This window comes from Hyperolius riggenbachi, chromosome 3, assembly GCF_040937935.1.
Source record: "Hyperolius riggenbachi isolate aHypRig1 chromosome 3, aHypRig1.pri, whole genome shotgun sequence".
Lineage (NCBI taxonomy): Eukaryota > Metazoa > Chordata > Amphibia > Anura > Hyperoliidae > Hyperolius > Hyperolius riggenbachi.
This window is the reverse complement of record NC_090648.1, coordinates 182,278,751-182,304,286: the sequence shown is the minus strand read 5'-3', so window position 1 is coordinate 182,304,286 and position 25,536 is coordinate 182,278,751. Positions and strand designations below refer to the sequence as shown.

Here is a 25,536-nt window from a genome sequence, read left to right as displayed (position 1 = left end):
CGCCCTAGTGGCTGCAGCTCTGGCGCTTTGAGTCCGCAAGGAGAAAAGCGCAATATAAATGTTATTTGTCTTGTCTTGTCTTGTCTTGTCTTGTCTAAATGCAATAACATTCTGAATCACATGATAAAAATCTACACGACAAAGAAAAAAAACTTACCCAGTTTTTTGCTCTCCCTACAAAACATTGTAGAATCTGATCACCTCCTGAAGTAGCTATGACATAGCCTGTAAAGAATGAAAGATAAAAAAAAAAATCAGGAAGACAAGGTATGTCTTGTAAGAGTTGCAAAAACCAAAGTTCCAACCACACTTCAAAACGTAAAGCCTGTATATTTCTCAATGTGCTTTAGGAAATACTTCTGCTTGCTGTTTCCAAACATTAAGAACACAATGCAATGCTTGTTAGTTCAATTACCCCTTTATTAACCCTACATTCTTTAGTAAACATCACAAGGTTTGCAGCATGAGTCAAATCTTTATGGGGCATAGCTCTCATCACTAGACCAATGTGACTCTAGGAAGAAGGGGATCTGAAACAAAAACTAGGGAATTACTAAAATCAGTCAGACTCATATGGACAAGTCTGGATTAATTTAGTCTCCTTACCAGTCTTCATGCTTGGTGCTTTATACAGCCATAAGAAAGGTATGCCTTCTTTCAATGCTAGGGTTTTACATGTCAGGAGATTAAAAAAATAATTTTGTCCTTAGTAGGTTCCCTAAATTATTTGTATCCAACCTCAGGTTTAAAACACAGAACACATTCCACGGTATCATTATTTATTTAACAAAAGTGAAGTCACAATGGAGAGCCATGTGTGAAAAACTAAGCACAAGATTCAATAGCTTGTAGAAACACTTTTAGAAGTTTGCTATAGGACTTCATCAGTCTTTCTGTTACAATGGATACGGGAGTGGGCTCTGTTGACCTAGTCAAATGCGGTAGGCAAAGGGTCTTGCAGGACATGGGAGTTTAAGTGATGATGGGTCTTCACCACAGCACTTTGAGAGGGATGATGGGCCACCAATCCAGGTTGACAACGGACTATGTTGCTGGCTGGTGGCCACCAGGTCATGACCCCTGAGATTGTCCCCCCGGTGACTCCCTGAGATTGTCCCCCCCAGTGACGGAGGAGTTGTTTGGGCTGAGGCAGAGGCAAATCCGATGAGGAAGGCCAAGGTCAGGGCTGGCGGCCAATTAGCAAACCAAGACTTTAGCTGAGATTGGAGTAGGTGGCTAGCTGGCAGAGTCAAGTTCACCAGCCGAGGTAACGATCGGTGGATAGCTGGCAAGGTCACTATAAAAAGATAATTGATAAAGAGCAGGTAAGCTAAAGAAACAAGGGCGTTCCAGAACAGGCTAACCCAAGCTGACAGAACAATCAGCGCTGAGTGCTGAATGAGGGAAGCGTTTACTGTCAAGAACAGGGTAATTTGGTAACAATGCTGTGTCCAGACTCTTCTCACATTTGTGCCCCAATGTGGTTGCCAGCCTACTGCACGTGTGACATCACACGCGCCCAGTGTGCAATGCCCCAACAACCACGTTGGGCTCGAATCCACAAGAGGAGTGTGAATATAGCATTGGTACCAAATTACCATGTCCTTGCCCATAAACGCTTGCCCCTTAAACTTGCCTGATCTTTGATTATCAATTATCTTCTTGTAGTGACCTTGACACTGGACAAGTAAAGTATTAATGCAGAGGCACCACGGTATACATGTATATTAGGTGGGACAGAAACCAGGAATCTCCGTTGCGTTTGTCTTTTGCAATTACTGCACGCCATTACCACCACACACCTGATCAAGTATGTGGGCCCCAGATTTTCCAGCATGTCCAATCGATGTGTAACCAATTTCAGACCAAAATTGGTTGCATCGTTGATCGGGCATGCTTTTGGCGGCACCTATTTTCATCCGATTCTATAATAATCATCAAATCAGATGGTCGATCGGCCGCCAAATCTACAGATGTATGGCCACCTTTAGATTGATTGGCTGATTGGCCAAAGCTCCTTCCCTTTTGTCTCCTATTGCTGTGTAATGTGCGTACATATCTTCCACCCGTATGTAAAGATCCATAGTGGATTTGTTCACTGCATCAGCTGTAATGCACCATTGTCTTGTATTGTTAATTGTTGTTTTATTTATAACACATAGTTACACCTTGTGTTCTGTTGTACAGCGCCATGGAAGATGCTGGCACTATATAAATCAATAATAATAATCTGAATCCCCTTGGGAGGTCACAAGAGCAGAGAGTGAGAGAAAACCTCTCCAACAAGGACACCCACAGCAATAAACCTTACCGAATGTTTTTGGTGGTTTTCCAAATTACAGTACTCAAAATTTAAAAAAAAATCCTTAACGTGTGCTTTAAATCACAGAGCCTTTTTCACTACAAATTGGCAAGTGCAAAGGAAAAGTACCATTATCTTAGCTTTGCATTTGCTATGAGATTTTTGGTACTTTGCAAACTCCTACTCCGTTTTATAGAAAGGGACCTGAAATTCAGCAAGCTGTACAACTGCGATACACCAGGAAATGCACTAGTGCAAACAAATCACCGCAATTCTAACTCTAAAAAGTGTCATTCCGATAAAAACACGATCATAGTGAAAATTGTATGCAGTCTAAAAGTCTCCTTAGTTCAGGTACACTTTTTAATGTACAGTTATTTAAAAGCATGGCCTCCTCTCCAAATCCCTTATGAAACATGAAGCAAAAATGGTTGGGTTGGAGAGAAGACAACCTTAAATGTTGCAATCTCAAGCAGTCATTGCATATTGGTTTCCAAGAAATGGGACCCTTGATATAAGTTTTTATGTTGCTGTACCTGAATGGATTAGTTTGTTTAGAGGACCATGTACATCTACTTTCATTGTTTTTTAACGGTTTTGTGCAGATTGGGCGCCTGTCCAATCTACATTGCTGCGAGTACACTATTAGAAAGCTTGGTGTGCTGGATTAGATACTTCTATATGTTGCTGTTTTAGACATTATGATTTGGGTCTGCTTTTGACCAGTAAGTGACTTGGTTGAGGGCATTATAGTGAAATGTGTGCAGTTTTTGAAAGAGGATTCACCGTAGTGCCGATCTGTTTTATTACTATTGGATTGGGAAAAGGATAATCTATTGGCAAGTTATTGGATTCATTCCTCATATCTATGTGCTGATGTTATTCTATTATTATTGTATTGTTGTATTTACCAAACCCTAATATTAAATTGCCTTGACCCTCCTAACTCCTAATACAACAAGGCTAACCAATCAGGATGGGCAGTCCCAATAATTAGGACACTCAGCACTGCACCAAAAAGAATGGGTGCAAGTAATGTATTACCTGAGTCAAGGGAGTAACTGTTTAAAATGTAAAAAAAAAAAAAATCATCTCAGCTATCACACTTAACTTAGAGGAAAAGATAAAAATATTTTAAGTTGTTAACACATCACACAGCTACCTTCTTTCAGCTGTAGCAAGACCACAATATTTTTGGTAGTTTCCAACATAGCTGGGCAGAAGGCGCAGCATTTCGCTAACTAGACACACGATAGGAAAACCAAGTGCTATAACTAAAAACCTTCATTGGAAAAAGCTCACAGACATAAAGCCACCTTAACTCATATTGGTGAGAGCATTCTGCAGAACAGACCTCTCACAAAGGAAGTGGTTACACCTTATGCATGTCTGCAAAACATTGGATATTAGCTTCAAATACTTCACCCCCATCCCACGTCCATGCACAAACATAAGCCATAGCAAAATCCTGAAAGCATTAACTTGTCCACATACTGATCTTCTCCTAGTATGGATTCTGCCTTTAAAACATAGTCATTGTGCAAATTGCTTTAACAACTGCCAAGACTGTGGTTGGTAAGGAGCAATCAAACAAATGTAGCCCATGAAAAAATAAAGAGTAGTTAAAAGAGAATTACAAGATGGTCATCAGGGCAAGCTGTACAAGTACACCTGATACATCAGTAATACAGAGACAAGTAGGGCTATACAGGCATAGCTATAGGTCTAAAATACCTTTACTTTTAAAGTAGCAGTTAACACCGCATTAAGAAATGTCATTGTTCTGATGTCATTATTTTACAGATAGTCCAAGTAGGTCACAGGAAATTAGTAAATAGATTTAAAAGGTCCTCTCAGACTGGAGATAACTGGAGAACGTATGTGATGCAGGAAGCATCCCTCTTCTTGAATAAGTTGTTCCATAGCTTTTTCTTGTCAGTTTTTATGCCTGGTACACACCATGCAATGTCAGATAGATGAGTCAAACCAATTATGTCCAACAGGTCCAATCTGATTTCCGTTTTTCTCAGCGATTATTTGAATACTTCTATAAAAAAATAAATAAATAAATAAAAACGACCAGAAGAATGGTCGGGAATCAGATGAGAACTGTCGGAAATAATTGATTTGACCCGTCTATCTGACGAGAAATTGTATGGTGTGAGCCAGGTATTAGGTGTCATTGCATTCCACATCTGGGATGAACCAGCTAGTCAGGTCTCCACGGAGACTGATCAGCACCTGATTTGGCTACCACCATAGACTGTAATGAATATTACAACTATAACGACACAGACCCTATTGCAATAGACTTAATTGACTGATTGATTGCAATAGGCCTAAATAACTGTAATTAGGGCAGTAGCCGGTCCTCGAATAACGCCTCCACAAGAAGTAATTAGGTAATCAGTAGGGGAATATATAAGTGTATTCCCTGAGATTACCTAGCACAGAGAGAGGCCTCCTTCTGCATCTCCCCTACGCCCATCACCAGCGGCCGGACAATACGTACACCCTACCAGATCATATTGAGGTTTGTTGAAAGGTTAATAATTATAATTTGCACATATACGCAGTGACATGCGCATCTCCAGGGTGTCCAACATTTCTAAAAATAAAAAAATAAAAAATTCTCACAGCATAAAAATATGACTCAATTTCTGGAACATATGGAACATATGAGTTTACACAATTAAGTACAGCAAAATGGAATTATATTGGTCAAAACACTATCCAATCAGAGTTAAGTTTGCACAAGCATGAACCATGAACATTTACTGATGAATGTTCAGAATCATCCTTTCCTGTATACATCCCCCAACTGCCACCACAACAAGGCACGACCAGACTCTTCTTGGTGTTAGGCTGAAGAACGGGGTTATATGTATACAGAGATAAGTGCAGACAATATCCTCGGCATGAAGCCAACCAAGATAACGGCTGGGCTACAGAAATAGAGGTAGTGGTTGAGGACAGGAAAGGAGAAGCTGTGTTAAAAAGAAGGGATATCTCTCTGCCAGCAGATAACTCAACAAAGAAGCATTCACCCAAATGCAATTTTCTTGAGGCGTATGTGTGCAATTTGTACAGTTGTTTAAAATCTTTAATTACCACTTCTTACTGCAGCACAATTAAATGTATTTGACTTGGCAGGAAAGGCATGCTTTAGAAACCTGTTAACAGCATTTATGAAATGTCTTCAAAATATCAGACATATGATCTTCATCTTTAGTATGGCTTTGGCACGCATCCCTTTCCTGTAATGAAGCAATAACACAATGTATTTCACAGTACTTCTAATTATTTTCAACCCAATTTCGTATTGGCTAAAACTTTCTGCCCTGAAGCATCTAACACTTGGGGCATCTACAGCATTCAGAATCAAATGTTATTAATCCAAACATGTGCATTTGTCCAATATGGCAATAAGCAATGTTAAAAGGTTAAGTAATTTAGGGCCTAAGGCAGGCAGCACACAGCAATTTTACCGTTACTAACACTGTGGGAGAACCACCTGGTAACCAATTAGCGCCACGCACTTTGCCAGGTTATCACATGCTTTGCTATAGCAACGTGAGGAACCATAGCGGTAACGCATGTGGTGATAATAGGTTGTTCGTCTAACATTAGTATTGGCAAAGCTGATGTATGCTATTTTGCGCACAGCAACTTTACCGTTGCATAGTGCATTAGACCCTTAACATCAGCTGTCAAATCTGCGACAGCCAATACCTGGTTTTGATAAATTAGTGACTTATTGAGTAAAAACTTAACGCTGCCTAAAGAAGGTAAGATAGGATAGTAAGTGAGCAGGCAGTTCATGAAGGCAATGTTTTTGGAAGCAGAAGGTAAATATCTGAGTGATTTAGACAACGGCCAAATTATGATGGTTAAATCACTCAGCTAAAGTGAACCCAAAGTGGCTGGAAAAAAATTAGATACGTACCCAGATACAGGGAAGCCTCTGGATAGTCCAGAAGCTTCCCATGTCCTCCTTGCCCTCACTGTTGCCACGCACGGGCCCTCTCAACTTATCCAAAAAGAGTTTGACGGATATGTTCTTGTGGCCACACACCCTGCAATGCACACAAGCAGCACCATGCTACTACGCAGGCATGGCGGTACTTGTGCAGGCACAGTAAGGCCGCACTCATTCATAAAGAGGTGCACAGCCGCAAACTGTCAGAGGGTCACAGGCAGTAGTCTAGACTCTAGAGGATGTGGGAAACCTCTGAAGGATCTAGAGGCCTCTTCCTTGGTAAGTAGCTAACTTTTTTCTGTAGCCAGCTCAGGTTTTGCATTAAAGTATCTCCACAACTGTGGATACTGTAGAATGTTCCAGTATGCAGTGCTTGGTACTTAACAAAAGTGGTCCAAGGAGAGATAAATGGTGAACTAGAAATGGGATAATCAGTGCCGAAGAATTACCTGTCTGGTAAGGATCAGAACTGAATCATGGAGCAAAGGAAGAAGATATGTGGATGTTTCCCTACCACATACAACCTACTCAAAGATTGTTACATACCATTTACACAAAAAACAAATCCAATCTCTGAAGCGCACATTTACAGCATATATGACGTAAAAAAAATAAATCTGCTGCTAACTTCTTCGAGCCAGATACCACTAGAAACCTACCAATGTATTTTGTAATTCATGCCTCTACAGGCTGTTTTAGTGGGACAAGGGGATTTAAACAATATTAGGCAGATGATTTTCTGGAAGATCAGTGTACACTCACATGATTATAAAAGGCTAGCTCACAAGTTTTGCAGTACACTGCAGGTTGGTTTTACTCTATAGCGGTGCAGTGATCGCACAGCAGGGCATCCTGCTACTCCACCACACAAATCCATCTTCACATGTCCTCGCTCCACGGTGCAGCGACGGGGTCATATGCATAGTCCGGCCCCCCAATCAAAAGTTTGCAATTGCTTTAATGACAACACTCATTTTGAGATGATCATTAAAGGATACCCGAAGTGACATGTGGCACGATGAGATAGACATGGGTATGTACAGTGCCTAGCACACAAATAACTATGCTGTGTTCCTTTTTTTCTTTTTCTGCCTGAAAGAGTTAAATATCAGGAATGTAAGTGGCTGACTCAGTCCTGACTCAGACAGGAAGTGACTACAGTATGACCCTCACTGATAAGAAATTCCCCTTTTTATCTCTCTTTCTTGCTCTCAGAAGCCATTTTCTGCTAGTCACTTCCTCTCTGAATAAGGACTGAGTCAGCCACTTACATACCTGATATTTAACTCTTTCAGGCAGAGAAAGAAAAAATGGAACACAGCATAGTTATTTGTGTGCTAGGCACTGTACATACCCATGTCTATCTCAGGTCACCAGGGCCGGATTACCGACCAGGCAACAAAAGCAGTCACTTGGGGCCCCATTCAGAGTCAAAGGGGCCCCATCAGCACATAAACCAGCCCTTGCCATCCTGTTAGCGGTGGCTGGATGGTATAATGGTTAAAGGGACTCTGAGCAGTGCAGTAACTATGGAAAGATGCATATCATTTTAAAGCTCTCTTTCTCCTCTTTCCAATGATATATAAACGGCTGCTCTATGCCTTTTAGTTTTCGATATTTTCGCGATCGAAATCGCGGCCACAGGACGACTTTTCTCCAAAGTCAGCGGTGGCTGGATGGTATAATGGTTAAAGGGACTCTGAGCAGTGCAGTAACTATGGAAAGATGCATATCATTTTAAAGCTCTCTTTCTCCTCTTTCCAATGATATATAAACGGCTGCTCTATGCCTTTTAGTTTTCGATATTTTCGTGATCGAAATCACGGCCACAGGACGACTTTTCTCCAAAGTTGGCAGCTCGATTCAGCACAATGCAATGAAATATAAGGAACCCAGGGGGATATAATTACAAACATCATGCTGGTAGGTGTGAGGATGTAATGAATTAGTTGTGGGTATGCTTAAAGGCATATCCACAGGCACTGCTTGGAGTCCCTTTAAGGGCTCTGCCGCTGACACAGGAGACCAGGGTTCGAATCTCGGCTCTGCCTGTTCAGTAAGCCAGCACCTATTCAGTAGGAGACCGTAGGCAAGTCTCTCTAACACTGCTACTGCCTATAGGGCGCGTCCTAGTGGTTGCAGCTCTGGCGCTTTGAGTCCACCAGGAGAAAAGCGCGATATAAATGTTATTTGTCTTGTCTTGTCAAATGATGCCATGCGCTGTTGATTGTCTTCAGAGCCAGGCTCTCCTCCTAGGTCCCCCTCCTGTTACTGTGTGCTCTGCCGCTGCCCACTCCACCCTCCCTTCCCACAGAGAACCACAGCTGCAGCAAGAATGATAGCAGCAGATGGCAAACGCTCACTCACCTATCCATGATCCAAGTGATAGAGATCCCGTCATCTGAAACCCATCTGTCTCTTCTACAGTGCAGCCGCTCGCTCTGAACCTCCTGATTCTCAGATCAGACAGGAAGTAGGAAGTAGTAATAGTAGTAGTAACAGAGCGGCAGCACTCTAGAGGAGACAGATGGGCTCCGGATGACGGGACCTCTATTGCTTGGATCGCAGTAGGTGAATGTGATTCATCTGGTGCTGTCATTCTCCCCCACTGCGGCTGCCTTCTCTGCTGGACTATCGTATTCACTGGAATGGAGGCTGCATGGTGGCTGTCTAGTTTGGGAGGAAATTGGTTGTTCGGTGGTGGGAGTGGTTATGTAATTCTGTCTGGGGAACGGCTTCCGGTTTGGCGGTGTCCAGAGCTTTCTGCTATTGCCAGGCTGGAGATGCAGGGGGAAAGTGCCGCTGCTGTGACATCTGGCGCCCTCTTCACAGGGGTGCCCCAGCCTCTGAGTGCAAATGTCCCAGCCATTCATCTCTCACTCTGCATTTTGCCGCTGCTATTCCCTGCATTGTGCACCCACAGAGGAAAGCGTGCTGTTGCCCATAGCAACCAGTAGCTCGGCTGCCCGGTGTGTGCGGCATATTGCTGTGCAGCTGCATCTTCTGATTCTATTACGACACGATGGGGGGGCCCAAATCAGTTACTTTGCTTAGGGCCCCATTTAGCCTTAATCCGGCTCTGCATGTCACACATCACCTCAGGTATCCTTTAACAAACTGGGATGAACAATCTTAATCAACAACTACAGCTGCACAAAATAATTTGAATTATCACTAAGGTGGGAAACGTGGTGAAAACAGTACTGTGTCAAGTGTGTTTCCTGCACAAGAGCTTCTAAGGGTGCCCACTAATTAATTATACAATCTTCCTCCTCAGCCATCTCGATCCAGGCACCCTTGAGCAATGCAGAACAATAATGTTTACATTGGTCTGCTTGTGCAGGCAGAAATAGCCGAGCCCAATCGGGTCCGCAGTAGTCCAAGGCACAAATGTGCAGTAGAGCGGACCCAATCAGGCTTGGCTATTTCCGTTGAAGCGCAAGCTGAAAGCCTTCGCCTGCGCCCAGCAGCGACAAGCAGACATTCGGGGGTCCCTGCACTAAATCGCCCTCTGCTGAGGGGGATGGGGGAAGCCACTTTAATATCCAGAGGCTTCCCCCTCCTGAGGTGGGTACCTCCTAGGGGCACTTTTTTTTTACCTTCAGGTTCACTTTCAGGTAGCCTTACACTGGTCGATATGGCCAACAGACGGACCCCTCTCTGATTGTTATTTGATCAGAGAGGGATCTATTTGCTTGAATCCCTTGACACACTACACACAGTATGAAATCTTTGTAAAATCTGTGTGCTCCTGTCGGGTCTCCCAGTCATGCCTCCCCCCCCCCCCCCCCTTTCCTGTCCAGTGTTGCTGAAGCTTAGTCTCACTTGTCTGCCGCATTGTCCCAGTCTCTTCCTTCCCTACTGGCTGCTCCATCTTGTTTCACTCCCAAGTCCTGGGACGCATGTATGACGCAATGCTGTAGAGTACAGACACTAGGGGCACTGTAGCATGTACCCATACGTGACCACTAGAGGCCTCTAGCATTTAAAATGTCACGCAGGTGCCCCGAGGGGGGAGGGGAGAGAAGCCCTGTTCCGATCAAGTGAAATTTTACATCTTGTAAATTTCAGATGAAAATTGTTCGATCAGGAATCATTTGTGGCATCGATTTCTAGCAGATTTCGGTTGAAAATTGGTTGATCTGGAATTATTTGTAGCATAAATTTCTAGCAAATGATTGACATCTGCTGGATATCAATGAAAGAAAACCAGTAATTGTATGGCCACCTTTAGTGGGCATTCTTATCTGTTTGCTGCGGCAGTTGCAGTGAGAGACTGCCTGAGAAAGTGATCAATGGTATTTATGTATGTCCTAGATTTCCATATGAACAAATCCACATGAGACAAGTGTTCAGGTAAGAGAACAAATCCAGTCCAGCATTCTGTGTTCTCATGGAGAGAGGTGCTCATGTGGGAATAAAAAGGGCTAATTAGTGTAGTCCAAAGCTGTCCTACTCTCTGAGGAACATGGCTGTGCTGGACTGACAAACAAAGGTATCTGTCTTGTGCTGTAAACAGGCTTGCTTGTGTTTCTGATGTTTTCCTATTGCTACAGGTTTTCTTTACAGGTAAATTTCACATATGTTACACAATTTCAATTATAGTATTGAGCTGTACAGGTCTTCTGTAATGTTATTAAAAATTGCCGGTACTTATCCGTTAGCCGGGCGCATCCAGCAGGTGGCGCTAATTACTATTCCCCCTCCAGGCCGACATGGATAGTAGGGAAAGCTGTAACTCTGGTGATTTGTCGCCACCTAGAGGATGCGCCCGGCTAACGGATAAGTACCAAATTGCCTTTTCATTCAGTTTGTATAAAGTGAACAATTTGGCTCAAACTGCACTTCTTTGCAACCATGGCAACAGCAAATTGTTTGCCGTGCATATGATACAACGTTGCTGCATGAGTACTGAGCTGCACAGTGCAGGAGCTATTGAACCCTTTATGAATGCCATCACAAATACTGACTGGCAGAAAATGTTTACCTTTTTGACTAGTATAAAAACGTAAAGGTGCCCATTAACAGTACAATTTTTCCTTCAGTTTAAAGGGACTCCGAGCAGTGCAGAAACTATGGAAAGATGCATACCATTTTGAAGCTCTCTTTCTCCTCTGTCCAACGACACATAAACCGCCGCCCTACGCCTTTTAGTTTTCGATATGTTCGCGATCGAAACCGTGGCGGCCGCAATTTCGATCGCGAAAATCGTGAAAACTGAAAGGCGTAGGGTGGCGGTTTATATATCGTTGGAAAGAGGAGAAAGCGAGCTTCAAAATGGTATGCATCTTTCCATAGTTTCTGCACTGCTCGGAGTCCCTTTAATATAGAGGCGCCAGCAGAGTAAAAGTAACAGATTAAAAGTATAAAATGAGGGTGGACTTAACCTCCCCAGACAAAGACACAACTATTGTGTAAGATCTAAGAAAAAGGGTATTTATTCTTACTCCAACACAGTTTGCAACGCATTTCGCGGGTCTCAAGCCCGCTTCCTCAGGCAAAAATACACACAAGGAGCAACGTATTAGTTGTCCACGCCACAGAGGCGCTATACTGGCATGCACAACTGATAAGTTGCTCCTTATGTGTATTTTTGCCTGAGGAAGTGGGCTAGAGACCCGCGAAATACCATTTTTCTTTGATCTTACACAATAGTTGTGTTTTTGTCTGGGGAGGCAAGTCCACCTTTGCCCCTCATTTTATACTTTTAATCTGTTACTTTTACTTTGCTAGCGCCTCTGTATTGTATTGTTAAGTGATATATATCCACCTGGTGGATGGGTGTGATCACCCTTCTTTCTTGTTCTACTGAGAACCACATTTTATCCTAAGTGGGGACAGGCATAATCTCCCCGCCTGCTTATCTAGTGGTGGCCTGAATTCGGCAACCCACACTCGTGAGTATTATTCACTACATACTATTTTGACATCGTATTATCAATAATACATGCTTGGGGGCTCTCGATTGTCTATCTTCTTGTTTTACAATTTTTCCTTTAGCTTCATTCTTTCGACGCGATTTTTATGATCGAATTGTATAGAAAACTGTGCCATGTGTGGCATAAAATGATTCTTTGGTCGATTGGAAAAGGAAAAACTATTGATTCGAAAGTTAGATTTTATGATCAAATTGAGATGTAAAACCTTCTTAAATTGTTCCGTTAATGGGAACATGCGATAACTGCCTTCCGATTACTTTCACGTTCAAATTACATCGAAAGATTGAATCTGAAGTAAACATTGTATCATTAATGCCCACCTTTATGTTGACAGTATAAGAATGGCAGCACAGTGCTCCACTGCCCATTTCAGCCCCAGTGCTGCAATGGAAGGGATTATAGGGTCGAATGAAAGTAATTTTAGTAATTATTAGTTGTTTTCTATAGGTCAGTGATGAACATTGGCCTCAATTCACGAAGCTTAAAGAGAAACTCCAACCAAGAATTTAACTTTATCCCAATCAGTAGCTGATACCCCCTTTTACATGAGAAATCTATTGCTTTTCACAGACCATCAGGGGGCACTGTATGACTGATATTGTGGTGAAACCTCTCCCACAAGAAGCTCTGAGGACCGCGGTACTTTTGACAGTTTGCCACAATGTAACAAGGTTCACAGACAGGAAATAGCTGTTTACAGCTGTCTCCAACGGCCAAAACAGCTAGCAGCAGCTACATAACCTGCCCACAGTAAAAATGTCACCATGTAATAAATGTCAGAATGTAAATCGGGGAGAGGAAAGATTTTACAATGAGCAAACACTGACTTAATCATTTATACATAATTATTGTAGAATTAAGCACTTTTTTTTATTACACTATTTTCACTGGAGTTCCTCTTTAACTCCTGTCTTTAATAACTCTTCTGAGCTGTTTTACAGTTATCACAATTATATCACCATGGTGATAACTGTAAAACAGTTTAGTAGCGTTATTAAAGACAGCAATTAAGCTTAGTGAATTGAGGCCAATGGCCCCTGTCCTGTCTTGTACTCAGTGCTGTGCCTGAAAGCCTAATGTTGCCCCTCACATACCCACTCAGCGAATTGCATAACTTCCCACCCATTTTTGCCAACAGACCATGGAAAGGTGGGTGAGGAGCCACATCATTAGGTCAGCAGAGATGGTAGGAGCTCCTTGCAGCTTCCAAGGCACAATCTAACTTCCTGCTTCCCAGATGGGACAGGACCAGAGTTTGCCACTGCTACCCCTGCACTTAAAGTTATATGGGAGAATGTTTAGTTGTATTATTTATAAACATTTCAGATACACTAAAAACTTAGAACAAATTTCTGTTAATGTGAAATCATTTGACCTTTCACTTCAGGAAAAAAAATGCTAAAACAAGGATCTTCTGGGTGGAGATGTTTTTGCATTTTAGATTCCCACTTTCATTACACAACAGCTTCATTATTGCAATGCCCTCTATGCACACCTTCCACAGAAGCACATGCACCTCCTCCAGCTAGTATATAATGATGTTGATAGGCTATTAAGAAATCTAAAAAGAAATTTAAAGGCAAGCAACAAATTAAAACCAAATTCTATGTGGACAGGATAAAAAAAATATTCAGTTTTAAAACATTAACCACTTCCGGATACCGGGTGGTTTGGCTGATCTGTGCTGCGGAGGCTCTTCAGCCCGCAGCACAGATCAGAAATCAGGCAGGGCGATCAGACCTCCCCCCTTTTTTCCCCACTAGGGGGATGTCCTGCTGGGGGGGTCTGATCGCCGCCGCGCTGCTGTGCCTAGCGGGGGGGGCTCCTCAAAGCCCCCCTCCGCAGCACTAGTCCTCCCTCTGCCTCCTTCCCTCCCTCTCCCGTCCCCTGTGTGCGGCGCAGGACGGAAAGCCGTCCTGCGCCGGATAGGATAGGCTTTAGCCTATCAGATGCCGGCATTCCCCGGCCAATCAGAGGCCGGGGATCGCCGATCTCCTCTACGGCGCTGCTGCTGCGCAGCGCCGTATATATGTAAACACCGGGGAAGATCTTCCCCGCGTGTTTACATTTACCCTGCGAGCTGCGATCGGCGGCTCGCAGGGTGTTCACGGAGACACCCTCCGTGAACTGACATGGAACGGCCGCTCATACGAGCGGCCGTTTCCATGGAAACCACTTCAGGATTCAGGGGCGTAGTTAAGCGTACGCAGAATCCTGAAGTGGTTAATTTTATTAGAAAAAGTAAGTAATAATACACACCACCCACTGTACACTACAAATCATTAATAAAAACTGGACATATAGCCAGATGCGAAAACCGCAGAAAAACGCTGCAATGTAGTTGAAGACACAAATAAAAACACCTCTGGCTAAAAAATGATGGATTATTCACCCTTAAAGCGGAATATAACCCTGCATTTTAACTTTGCTCTAAAACATTATTTACAGTATATTATATGCAACCTTACCAGCATTTTTTTTTTACTAGACCAGCATTGGAAGGGTTACACAGGGCTTTAAAGTTCCTAGAGATTTCTGCAGACGCATCTGAAGCTGACATAGATACATTTTGTTTACATAAAATATATAAGTAAGTATATATATAAGTGTGGCATGCGACTCATCTCTCTGACTGAGAAGGAGCTGGAGGACAGCCAAAGAGTGTGTAACATTTATCAATAGATACATTTAACTAAATAGAATGTAACAGTCTGAACTTCTGCATATCTCTCCACGGAACTTTAAACCTCTGTGTTTAACCCTTCCAATGCTGGTCTAGTAAAAAAAATGCTTTTTGCATATAATATGCTGTAAATAATGTTTTAGAACAAAGTTGAAATGCTGGGTTATATTCCGCTTTAAATACCATCAAGACTGAAAGTATCTCACACTAAGTCATGCAAAAATCAGCAGTAAAAGGATCCAGTTTATTAATGGTGATATATAGGGAATAGAGGGGAATCAGCAGGCAGCACTCGATTCTATAAATTGAATTTCGGGTTGTAGGAAGGAGGGTTGTAGGTTGAAGGAATAAAAGTAGTTGACACAGGATCCTATGGTTTCAGTTTCAAGCCAGAAGTCAATTTGTGTGCATTTCCAGAAACAAATGGCAGAAAAAATGAAATGTGGAAAGCACAAGGATTATATAACTGCATTAGTAAAAGGAAACTTGGTGTGAATTACAGTTTAAGCAGCAAGCAGCGGCCTGGTTAGGGAAGCACAGACAGGATGGCATATTCCATAACCCACAGCCTTTGGGATATGTAAGCCTAAGCATGAAGTTCACCTTCAAATGTCCACCAATAACATTTGATGTACAATATCTCTGCAATACTCACACAGGCCTCCTAGATCAGATCCCCAGAATGTTCTATACAGTACAGTCTGGACAGTGGCGTAACTAAGGAACTTTGGGGTCCCAGTGCAAGTTTTACATGGGGTCCCAAGCAGTCTATTGATATGGAGCCCCAAAACCTACCAAGACAGCTCCAGTGTCACATATGTGTATTTAGAGTAAGGAAACAATACTAAGGATTATCAATATGCAATGCACATATAGGTGTTCATTACCAGCACAGCATCAATGAAAAGCTAATAAGATGGATAAAAGAGGGCCACTATTGCTATGCCACTTAGTCTGGGTTATCCAGTACTTAACTATCCAGCAGTCTCAATCAACCAGCACAAATCAATCAACCATACAGAGTTCATGGTATGTATGTAGAGTGGGACATAGCACTGAATTAATTAGGCCTATTTTTAACATACAGTTTCAGGTAACCAAAAAACACACTTATCTGGCATCAACCAATCCCCATTGGTGCCAGATAACCAAGACTTTCATGCTACATCCACAAGAAATAGCTTACAGTGTCATCTAAGATGCTAGTGAGGTTGTAATAAGGACCAGTGCTTCCACAGTCTGGCTAGCAATGAGCACAGCTGAGATTCAGTCATCTGCTACTGAACACATGGCAAGGCAATGTGCAGGTTTGAAGTTTCTTCATATTTCCCACTGTTGGCCTTTATTTGTTCTCTGAATGTCACGATTCCTAACTGACATGTGCAGTTCATGAGACAGTCTGCTCCAATTTTACATCTCAAGCTAGGTCCTTATCATATATCAAAAAACCTACCAAGAAAATGCCACATATCAATTCTTCACTCGCTACATTAGTTAACCATAAAACTGAGAAATTATATTCATGATTGGCCTACTGACATTTTGAATCCTGAAACAATTTAGACCCAGACTATATAAACAATAGTTTCAGTTGCACCAGACCTCCCACATCCTCAGATCAGCAATACCTAATAAACTACTCCTACCCAAAATACACCTGAGAACATTCAGAAGCAAAGCCTTCAGTCATGCAGCTCCTAACCTTTGGACCTCCTAACCTCACTTATTTTATTGAGTACAGGTCCATCCCTGGAGGTGTTTAAATGCATACTGGAAATCCATCTCTTCAGTTCTGCATTTACAGACCTGTGACTCTGTGCTGAGACATGTTATGTGCTCTGAGTCCAGCAGGAGAAAGGTCCTATTTAAAGAGAATCTGTATTGTTAAAATCGCACAAAAGTAAAAATACCAGTGCGTTAGGGGACATCTCCTATTACCCTCTGACACAATTTCGTCGCTCCTCGCCGCATTAAAAGTGGTTAAAAACTGTTTGTTTATAAACAAACAAAATGGCCACCAAAACAGGAAGTAGGTTGATGTACAGTATGTCCACACATAGAAAATACATCCATACACATGCAGGCTGTATACAGTCTTCCTTTTGAATCTCAAGAGATCATTTGTGTGTTTCTTTCCCCCTGTTCTCATGCACTAAAGTTTCAGGCTGCTCTTTTCTTCCTGCAAACAGCTTTGCCCTTGTCTGTAATTGTTCAGTATGTGAAAGCCCAGCCAGCTCAGAGGACGATTTATCCAGCTTGTAAAAGATAAGAGAGAAGAGAGAAGCTGCTCTAATCCTAAATAACACCCAGGCAGTGTGCATAAAGGGGCCTGGAAGGGGGAGTTCATAGCAGAACCACAACACTGAAGAACTTGGCAGCCTTCCAGACACAGGCTGACAAGTCTGACAAGAGAGAGATAAGTTGATTTATTACAGAGACTGTGATAGTAGAAAGTGCTGCAGTAAGCCAGAACAGATTAGAATAGCTTTTGGAACTTGTAGGATGATAAAAAACAGGATGCAATTTTTGTTACGGAGTCTCTTTAAGTGTTATTGTTGATGCAAAACCAGATCAAACTGTGTCTTTTTACATTTGTCTACAGGCATGCCTGAAGGTGCCCATACATCTAGCAATGTATGGGCAGATCGACCAAGAGACAGACTGATCCAATTTGATTGGAGAGAGATATGTTGGCTGCATACACAGCAAACCGATTCCCGATAGATTTCAGTATGAAATCAGGAATCTCCCTTGCAATGACTCTGCCTGCCTGGCTGCCCCAAATGTAATATGTCCCCCCACCTGTCCAGCTGCAGCGACTCTCTCTCCTCCACTGTCTCTCTTAAACGCCACCGTCACACTGGGTGTCAGGTGGACAGGAGAGATCTACATTGTCTGGGCATGGGTGAAGGGGGGGGGGGGACAGTGGCCAGGGGGTCTGTCGCAATTGTTGGTTGTCACAATAATGTATGCCATTACCACCGTGCACACGATTGTACAATCAATATTGTCTCATTGATAGGCATCTTAAAACCACAAGAGATGAGTGGGATTTCACACAGTATCAGAGAAAATGGCCAGACTAGTCACCTGACCAAAACTTTTTTCCATAGGTTATAAGATGATAGAAATTATCTTTAGAACCACAACAGATATAAAACAGGAAGTATATAATTGGGCAGCTGACTTTTCTTCCCACTGTCCCTAGAGCAAGGGCACCTCCACTTTGATACAAGAATGTATATAAGTATATATAATACAAGTCATTACACAAACCATTTGGTAAATTGTATTTGGCTTCAGTGTAGAGTAGCTATAAAACTTTATAAAAACTGGTAAAAATAAGAATCAGAGTTAGCTTGCTAGGAATCATGGGAGCAGTATTCAGTGTGTTATGCAAGAAGTCCTAAAGGTAGCCATACACTGGTCGATTTGCCATCAGATTGGACCAACAGATAGATCCCTCTCTGATCGAATCTGATGAGGGATCATATGGCCACCTTTACTGCAAACAGATTGTGAACCGATTTCAGCCTGAAACCGTTCACAATCTGTTGTGGTGGTGGTACTGCCGCCGCTCCCCCCCCCCCCCCCCCCTCCGCATACATTACCTGCTCTGCTGGCGCGACTGCCCCCGGTAACCGCTGCTCCGTCTCCGCTCTGGTCTCCAGGTCCGGCATGCTTTACTTCTTCCTGCCCGGCAGGAAGTTTAAACAGTAGAGCGCCCTCTACTGTTTAAACTTCCTGCCGGGCAGGAGGAAGTGAAGCATGCCACACCCGGAGACCAGACCAGAGCGGAGACGGAGCAGCGGTGACCGGGGGCAGTCGCGCCGGCGGAGCAGGTAATGTATTGCCGCTCTATTGCGTCGGTCGTCGGGCACTCGAACGCCGCTAGCGACGCGCTCCCTACCCGCGGGCGATCAACGGTAATTTTCCGCACGGAGCGATCGGTCGAAATGGATCGAAATTCGGCGTGTAGTGGGAACGATGTGACAGCAGATTCGATCCCAGTGATCTAATCTGCTGTCGATCTGGCGGGAATCGGCCTAGTGTATGGCCAGCTTAAAAGTCTAATTTCAGCTTACATCATTCATTTTGGGCTCTCTAACATTATAAGCTATGGTCCTACACAGTTTATCTACAAGTGGGCTTAAAGCATATCTGAACTGAAAAGGATATTGAGGCTGACATTTATTTCCTTAAGCATTGCTAGGTTGTCCTGCAGATCATTTGCCTGTAATACTTTTAACCATAGTCCCTGAACAACCGTGCAGAGCATGAGTTCTGACTCAATTCTGACTAGATTAGCTGCATGCTTGTTTCAGTTGTGTGAATCAGACACTACTGATGCATAAAAGATCAGCAGGCCAGCCAGGCAATCGGTATTGCTTAAAAGGAAAATATATGGCAGCCTCCATATCCCTCTCACTTCAGGTGTCCTTTAAAAGGAAACCTGTACTGAAAATAAAAAGTCAAAATAACCATACACAGGTCATACTTACATCCTGTGTAGTCTACTTCCCAATCTCTTTCTCCTCCCCTGCATCCCATTTGTCTACTGTGATCAATGGAATTCTCCGTCCTCCATTTTAAAAATGGCCAATACCCCATAATAGCTTCCTGGTTAGCACACTGTTAAACTGTTAATATCACCCATTTGAGCCATAGGGAAACATGGACATTACCTTGCACATTCAGTTGTAACTGACAGCTGCTGATATATAACTGACAGCAACTGGTATATTTCAATTCTGACAAAATCTTGTCAGAACTGGAAGAGATCACTGTAAGAAGAAAATGGTGAGCTTCTGAGAGGAACTGATGGTGAGGTTAGAATATAATATTCTTCATTTGCAGCTACGTCATGTGTTTATTTTAAATAATTTTAGGTTCCCTTTAAAGCGGTATAAAACCCTGACATAATTTTCAATAAAAACAGGTTTTCCTACTTTTTATATGCCATACGGTTATCATATTTGCACTTGCGCATACGTATTATTATTCATTTAGAAATTACAAGTTCCCAAAAGTACAGCTTTTTGCTTTGTGAGCTGACTTTGCATTTTATTAATAACTGGTTTTATTCATTATGTATTGAATTCAGAAATGCTTCGATTCTCTGTCTGTGTCTCCACAGTCAGAGAATGTGTCACATTCCTCACTTGATACAATTAAGTAAACACAAGATAACAATCTACACTTCGGATGCGTCCAGATTTCTCTGCACTGAACTTTCCGGCCTTGTGTGTAACCCTTTGAATGCTGGTCTAGTAAAAAAAAAAAAAATGCTGGTTGTACATAATATGCTGTAAATAATTGTTTAGAGCAAAGAAGAAATGCTGGGTTTTATTCCGCTTTAAGGTAGAGTAGAGAAGGTTATTACTGTTGTCTGTGTCCCCAACTGGAAAGACTTCCATACTTCATATTGTGTCACTTGGTAGCGGAAGAAATTGAAATCTCTTAACCTCCCTGGCAGTACGCAGTTTCTGAGGCTGCGCCCGCGGGAGGGATTTTTTGAATTAAAGTTGTTGTAGGCTTTGTAGCTAGCACTAGGCTAGCTACTATTGTCCCCCAAGTCTTCCCGCACCCTTCTGATCCCCCCGATCGTCGCTGCTATATGTTACCTAGCCGCGATCCTGCGAGAGCCGCAGCCTCCCCAATGAGCTTCAGTCATCGCCATGGTGACGATCGGACATGACGTCTGACATCATCGACGTCATGCGCAATCCCTATCCTCCCCATCCTAGCGAAGCCTGGAGCTGATTAGAGAGGCTGCGCCATCGCAGGATCCGGGTGGTACATATAATGCCTGCGATCACGGACGATCAAAAAAGAGCGGAGGGACATGAGGGACAATGGTAGCTAGCAAAGTGCTTAGTTTTATTGCGAAGTTTTATTCAAAAAATCCCTCCTGGAGCAGAAAAATCCTTTGCGGCGGCAACCCCTAGTGTAGGTCGGGGTTACCGCCAGGAGGTTAAAGTGGATCTGAACTCTTGCACAGGACAGAAGGAAACATAGAGAAATGCACCCTGTATGTATTTAGAGAGTTTAGTACGTCTAATTCCCCCTCATCTGTGACTAATCACAATTGTAATTTGATCTCTCAGCTGTGTCAGCTGGCTGCCTCAGCAGAGCAGCTAATTTGTAAACCCAGGATGTTAACCCTATGTCTGCGTCCATAAAAGCAGGAAGTAGACACACTGCTGATTTACTGCAGGATTTGTAACAACTGTAACAAAGAAATGTTTTTCTTTAAAGGTTATTATGCTGTTGCTTATCTTATAGAGCAGAGAGGAATTTCTGAGTTCAGGCCCACTTTAATTTGCAGACACAGGCCGGTCTGGATAAGCATCTGGTATGCTGGCAAGAGGACAACTTTACCCATGGTCTAAAGTATGTTATAAGCTCCAGCTGACAAAAAAATACTCAACCAAAGCACAAAGAACCGGTTTCTAGCAAACAATATACGGTAAATAAAAATATTACCTGATTCATCTCTAGGGAAGTGGATGGATCTTATCTCTGAAGATCCCAGTGTAGAAATATAATGAGTATGTTAGCTAGAACAACAGAAAAAGAAAAAATATAATTATCTACACAAAGCATTTAAAACATACCAGAGGAAGAAAGAGCAGCAAAAATGTTCAAAATACAATTTTATAGGAAAGTAGTGGGGGTTTGCAAATCATCTGCAGCAGGTGCAGGGCCGGCCCGCCCATGAGGCGGGGTGAAACTTTTGCCTCAGGCGGCACTTCTGGGGGGGCGGCACCCGCCCGTCCGTGGGTGTGGGGGGCTGCCCGAGCTGGAGGGGATAGCGGGCAGGAAGGGGGTATTAGGCCTAGAGGCGGGGAGGGGGGTCGGACCCCCCTCCCTTGCCTGGGTCCCCCGTCCTCCGCTCCCCTCCAGCTTTAAAAAGTGACGTCGCTGGCTGCAGCTATAAGAGGCAACGGGCGGGGATCACTCACCTCTTCCTCGTTCCAGCGTGCGCTCCACTGACGTCGCTTCCTGCGGCGTAGCAGGAAGTGACGTCAGTGGAGCGCACGCTGGAACGAGGAAGAGGTGGATGATCCCCGCCCGTTGCCTCTTATAGCTGCAGCCAGCGACGTCACTTTTTAAAGCTGGAGGGGAGCGGAGGACAAGGGACCCAGGCGAGGGAGGCGGGTCCTACCCCCCTCCCCGCCGCTAAGCCCAATACCCCCTTCCTGCCCGCTGTCCCCTCCAGCTCGGGCTGCCCCCCACACCCACGGCTTGGGGGGGGGGGGCGATTTCTTTCAAGCTTGCCTCAGGCGGCAAAGAGTCTAGGGCCGGGCCTGAGCAGGTGTGGGAAATAACAGTGAGATCATTGAGATAGATTTCTGAAAGATAATACAAAAGAATAATAAATGGCTAGCGACAAGCTATTTAGGTTGGCTGCTGCTTAACAGACCTGGTAGAGAACATGGACTAGAAACACTCCTTTTTCCACTGCCAATTGCAAGTACAGAGGGGAGAAGGCAATCATTTTCCCACTGCACTTGCTTTGCATTTTTTGATCCAATTGTGGTGCGATTGAAAAGTCTCATACAATTGCATTAAATGGCAATAGCACTAAAAATGCAGAAATGCTACAGGCATTGCATTGAGATTCAACTAGATTCGCACCACACTGCAATGCAAGCAATGAATATGGATCACTGCAATTTGCTTGATAAAGCAAGCATCGTTGTAATCTGCAAATCATATGCGCTACAAAAGCTGGGAGCACTCGAATATGCTGTGGTGATTTCTGTGTACTGTGCATGCGCAGAAAGCTCTCGGATGTGGGAGGGTGTTGAGGAGATGTGTGGCCGGGCAGCATTGTAGGGGTTGTTACTGCTTGCCGGAGGGACTCGGACCGACGATTTTGGATTAGGCCTGGACTACTGCAACACCCTTCTTATCATGCCTCGCTCTGAACCACATTGCCCCCTTACAATCCATCATGAACACAGCAGCTAGACTCATCTACTACTCCAACCGCACTATCTGTTGTATGATTCCCCAACGCAAATCTCTCCACTGGCTCCTGATCCACTTCGGGAATAAGCTTCCAGATACTATGCCTGGCCTACAAATCCATACACAAGTCCTGATGATCTACATCTCTGACCTCGTCAGCAGATACACATTAGGTATTAGGCTCACTCCATTCCTCCAACAACCTGCTCCTAAAAACACACACACACACACACACACACACACACACACACACACACACACACACACACACACACACACACACACACACACACACACACACACACACACACACACACACACACACACACACACACACACACACACACACACACACACACACACACACACACACACACACACACCTAGAGGAACTGCAGCCTAAACAAACATACTGTCATTAAGTTACATTAGTTATGTTAATTAAAATAGATAGGTAATATAATCTCTTACCCACCCTGTTTTAAAAGAACAGGCACATGTTTGATTTCATGAGGGCAGACAACTTTATGGTTGAAAGGAGGTGACAGGGAGCATGAGACACATTTCCAACTGTCCTGTGTGCTGATCACCCCTCCCAGTTGCTAGGCACGTGCACAACAACATAGGAAATCCCATCATGCTTTGCACAGCATCAGAGAAAAAAACCCGGTAAGTTTTCTTTGATGGGTGGAGCTTAGCTATAAATACAGCTAAAATGATGCTTTTTTTGCCGCGATTTCGCATGCGAATTCGCATAGGTGAGTGTATATGCGATTTTAACCATGTCACTGCCTGTGTAAATTTACATTGGTACCTATGCGAATTCGCATGCGAATTCGCGGCAAAAAACGCATGGGAAAAACGCATGCGATTTCCCTATTAAATACATTGTGTGCGATTCGCCTGCATTCCACACGCAGGCGAATTCAGAGGGCTCTGCCGTGCAGAAAAATCCTGCACAGAAAAACGCTCAGCAAAACTGACAAGTGGAAACAAGCCCATCCACTTGTATTGGCTGTGCGAATCTGCATGCAGGAAACGCATGCAGATTCGCGATAGTGGAAACGGGCCCTTAAAGAAACACCAAGCCTTTTCAGTTCTGCTGAGTAGATTTTTAGTCCGGAGGTTCACTTTAACTAGAGCTGCACCCATTCTATGGAACTCTCCCCTAGTGCCCATCAGGCTTGCCCCCTCCTTTAGCACTTTCTGTGGGCTATGATCCATCTACTTTAATTAACCTAGTGGTTTTGAAATTGCCAGTGATTTCGAAAAAGCGCTGTAGTGGGCTATAGCCTTCAGAAAGGGCTCAGTCGGTCAGTACTTGAAGAAACCAGCCTGATGTTCTCTCTGCAGGAGAATCTGTTCATGAACATTATCAGTAGAAAATATTCAAATCTCACCCTGACCGCTTTGAAATGTGTCTATAGAATGCACAGATCCATCAAAAATAGTTTAAAGAGAACCCGAGGTGGGTTTGAAGAATATTATCTGCATACAGAGGCTGGATCTGCCTATACAGCCCAGCCTCTGTTGCTATCCCAAACTCCCCTAAGGTCCCCCTGCACTCTGCAATCCCTCATAAATCACAGCCACAATGCTGACAAACAGCTTGTCAGAGCTGGCTGTGTTTATCTCTATAGTGTCAGTCTGCTGCTCTCCCCACCTCCTGCAGAACTCCAGTCCCCGCCTGCATCCCTTCCCTCCCTGCTGATTAGAGGGAAGGGACGGGGGCAGGGACCGGAGCTATGCAGGAGGCGGGGGAGCAGCTGAGAATGACACTACAGATGTAAACACAGCCTCACAGCACGGCTGTGATTTATGAGGGATTGCAGAGTGGGGTTTGGGATAGCAACAGAGGCTGGGCTGTATAGGCAGATCCAGCCTCTGTATGCAGATAACATTCTTTAAACACACCTCGGGTTCTCTTTAAAGGGATATGGAGACTGCCATATTTATTTCCTTGTAAACAATGTCAGTTTGGCAGCCCTGCTGATTTTCTGCCATAAGAAGTGTCTGAGGGCTCGTTTCCACTATTGCTGTGCGGAATCGCCTGGATTCCACTGCTGATGAAAACGCATGCAGATGCGATTCCCCATGCGGTTTTTGCCGCGAATTCGCATAGGTGAGGGTATATGCGATTTTAACCATGTCACTGCCTGTGTGAATTTACATTGGTACCTATGCGAATTCGCGGCAAAAATCGCATGTGGAAACCACATGCGATTTCCCTATTAAATACATTGCATGTGATTCGCATGCGATTCGCATGCATTCCACTCGCAGGCGAATTCTGCGGCTCTTTTGTGCGTTTTTTCACCGCTGAAAAAAAAACGCACCTCAACAACTCTACAGTGGAAACAGGCCCATCCACTTGCATTACATGTGCGAATCTGCATGCGTTGGACGCATGCGGATTCGCGATAGTGGAAACGAGCTCTGAGTGAAAACCCTGGAAGAAGCATATGGTTAATCCAGTAAAACCTGAGTCAGCTGAGTCAGAGTACCTCACATCTGCTGCATGCTTGACTAGGGTCTATGGCCAAAAGTATTGGGGGCACGGGATCAGGAGGGCTGCCAAGGAACTGGCATTGTTATTGTTTAAAAAGAAAGAAATCTGGCAGCCTCCACATCCCCCTCATCTCGGGTTCCCTTTAAT

At 43.8% G+C, this 25,536-nt stretch overlaps 1 protein-coding gene across 4 annotated transcripts in view; it reads right to left on the bottom strand.

Moving 5' to 3' along the window:
• ATP8B4 (ATPase phospholipid transporting 8B4 (putative)) overlaps positions 1 to 25,536 on the bottom strand; it is a 352,146-nt gene that overhangs the window by 305,269 nt on the left and 21,341 nt on the right. For 3 of the 4 annotated variants that reach the window (XM_068275401.1, XM_068275402.1, XM_068275404.1), the window contains exons 2-3: positions 21,390 to 21,463; positions 158 to 225 (exon numbers count right to left, since the gene is read on the bottom strand). In XM_068275401.1, coding sequence (XP_068131502.1) covers positions 158 to 185 — 28 coding nt within the window. In that variant the 5' untranslated portion in view covers positions 186 to 225; positions 21,390 to 21,463. Of the gene's footprint in view, positions 1 to 157; positions 226 to 21,389; positions 21,464 to 23,355; positions 23,379 to 25,536 lie in introns of those variants that run through there. The other variant, XM_068275405.1, reaches the window with a different exon arrangement.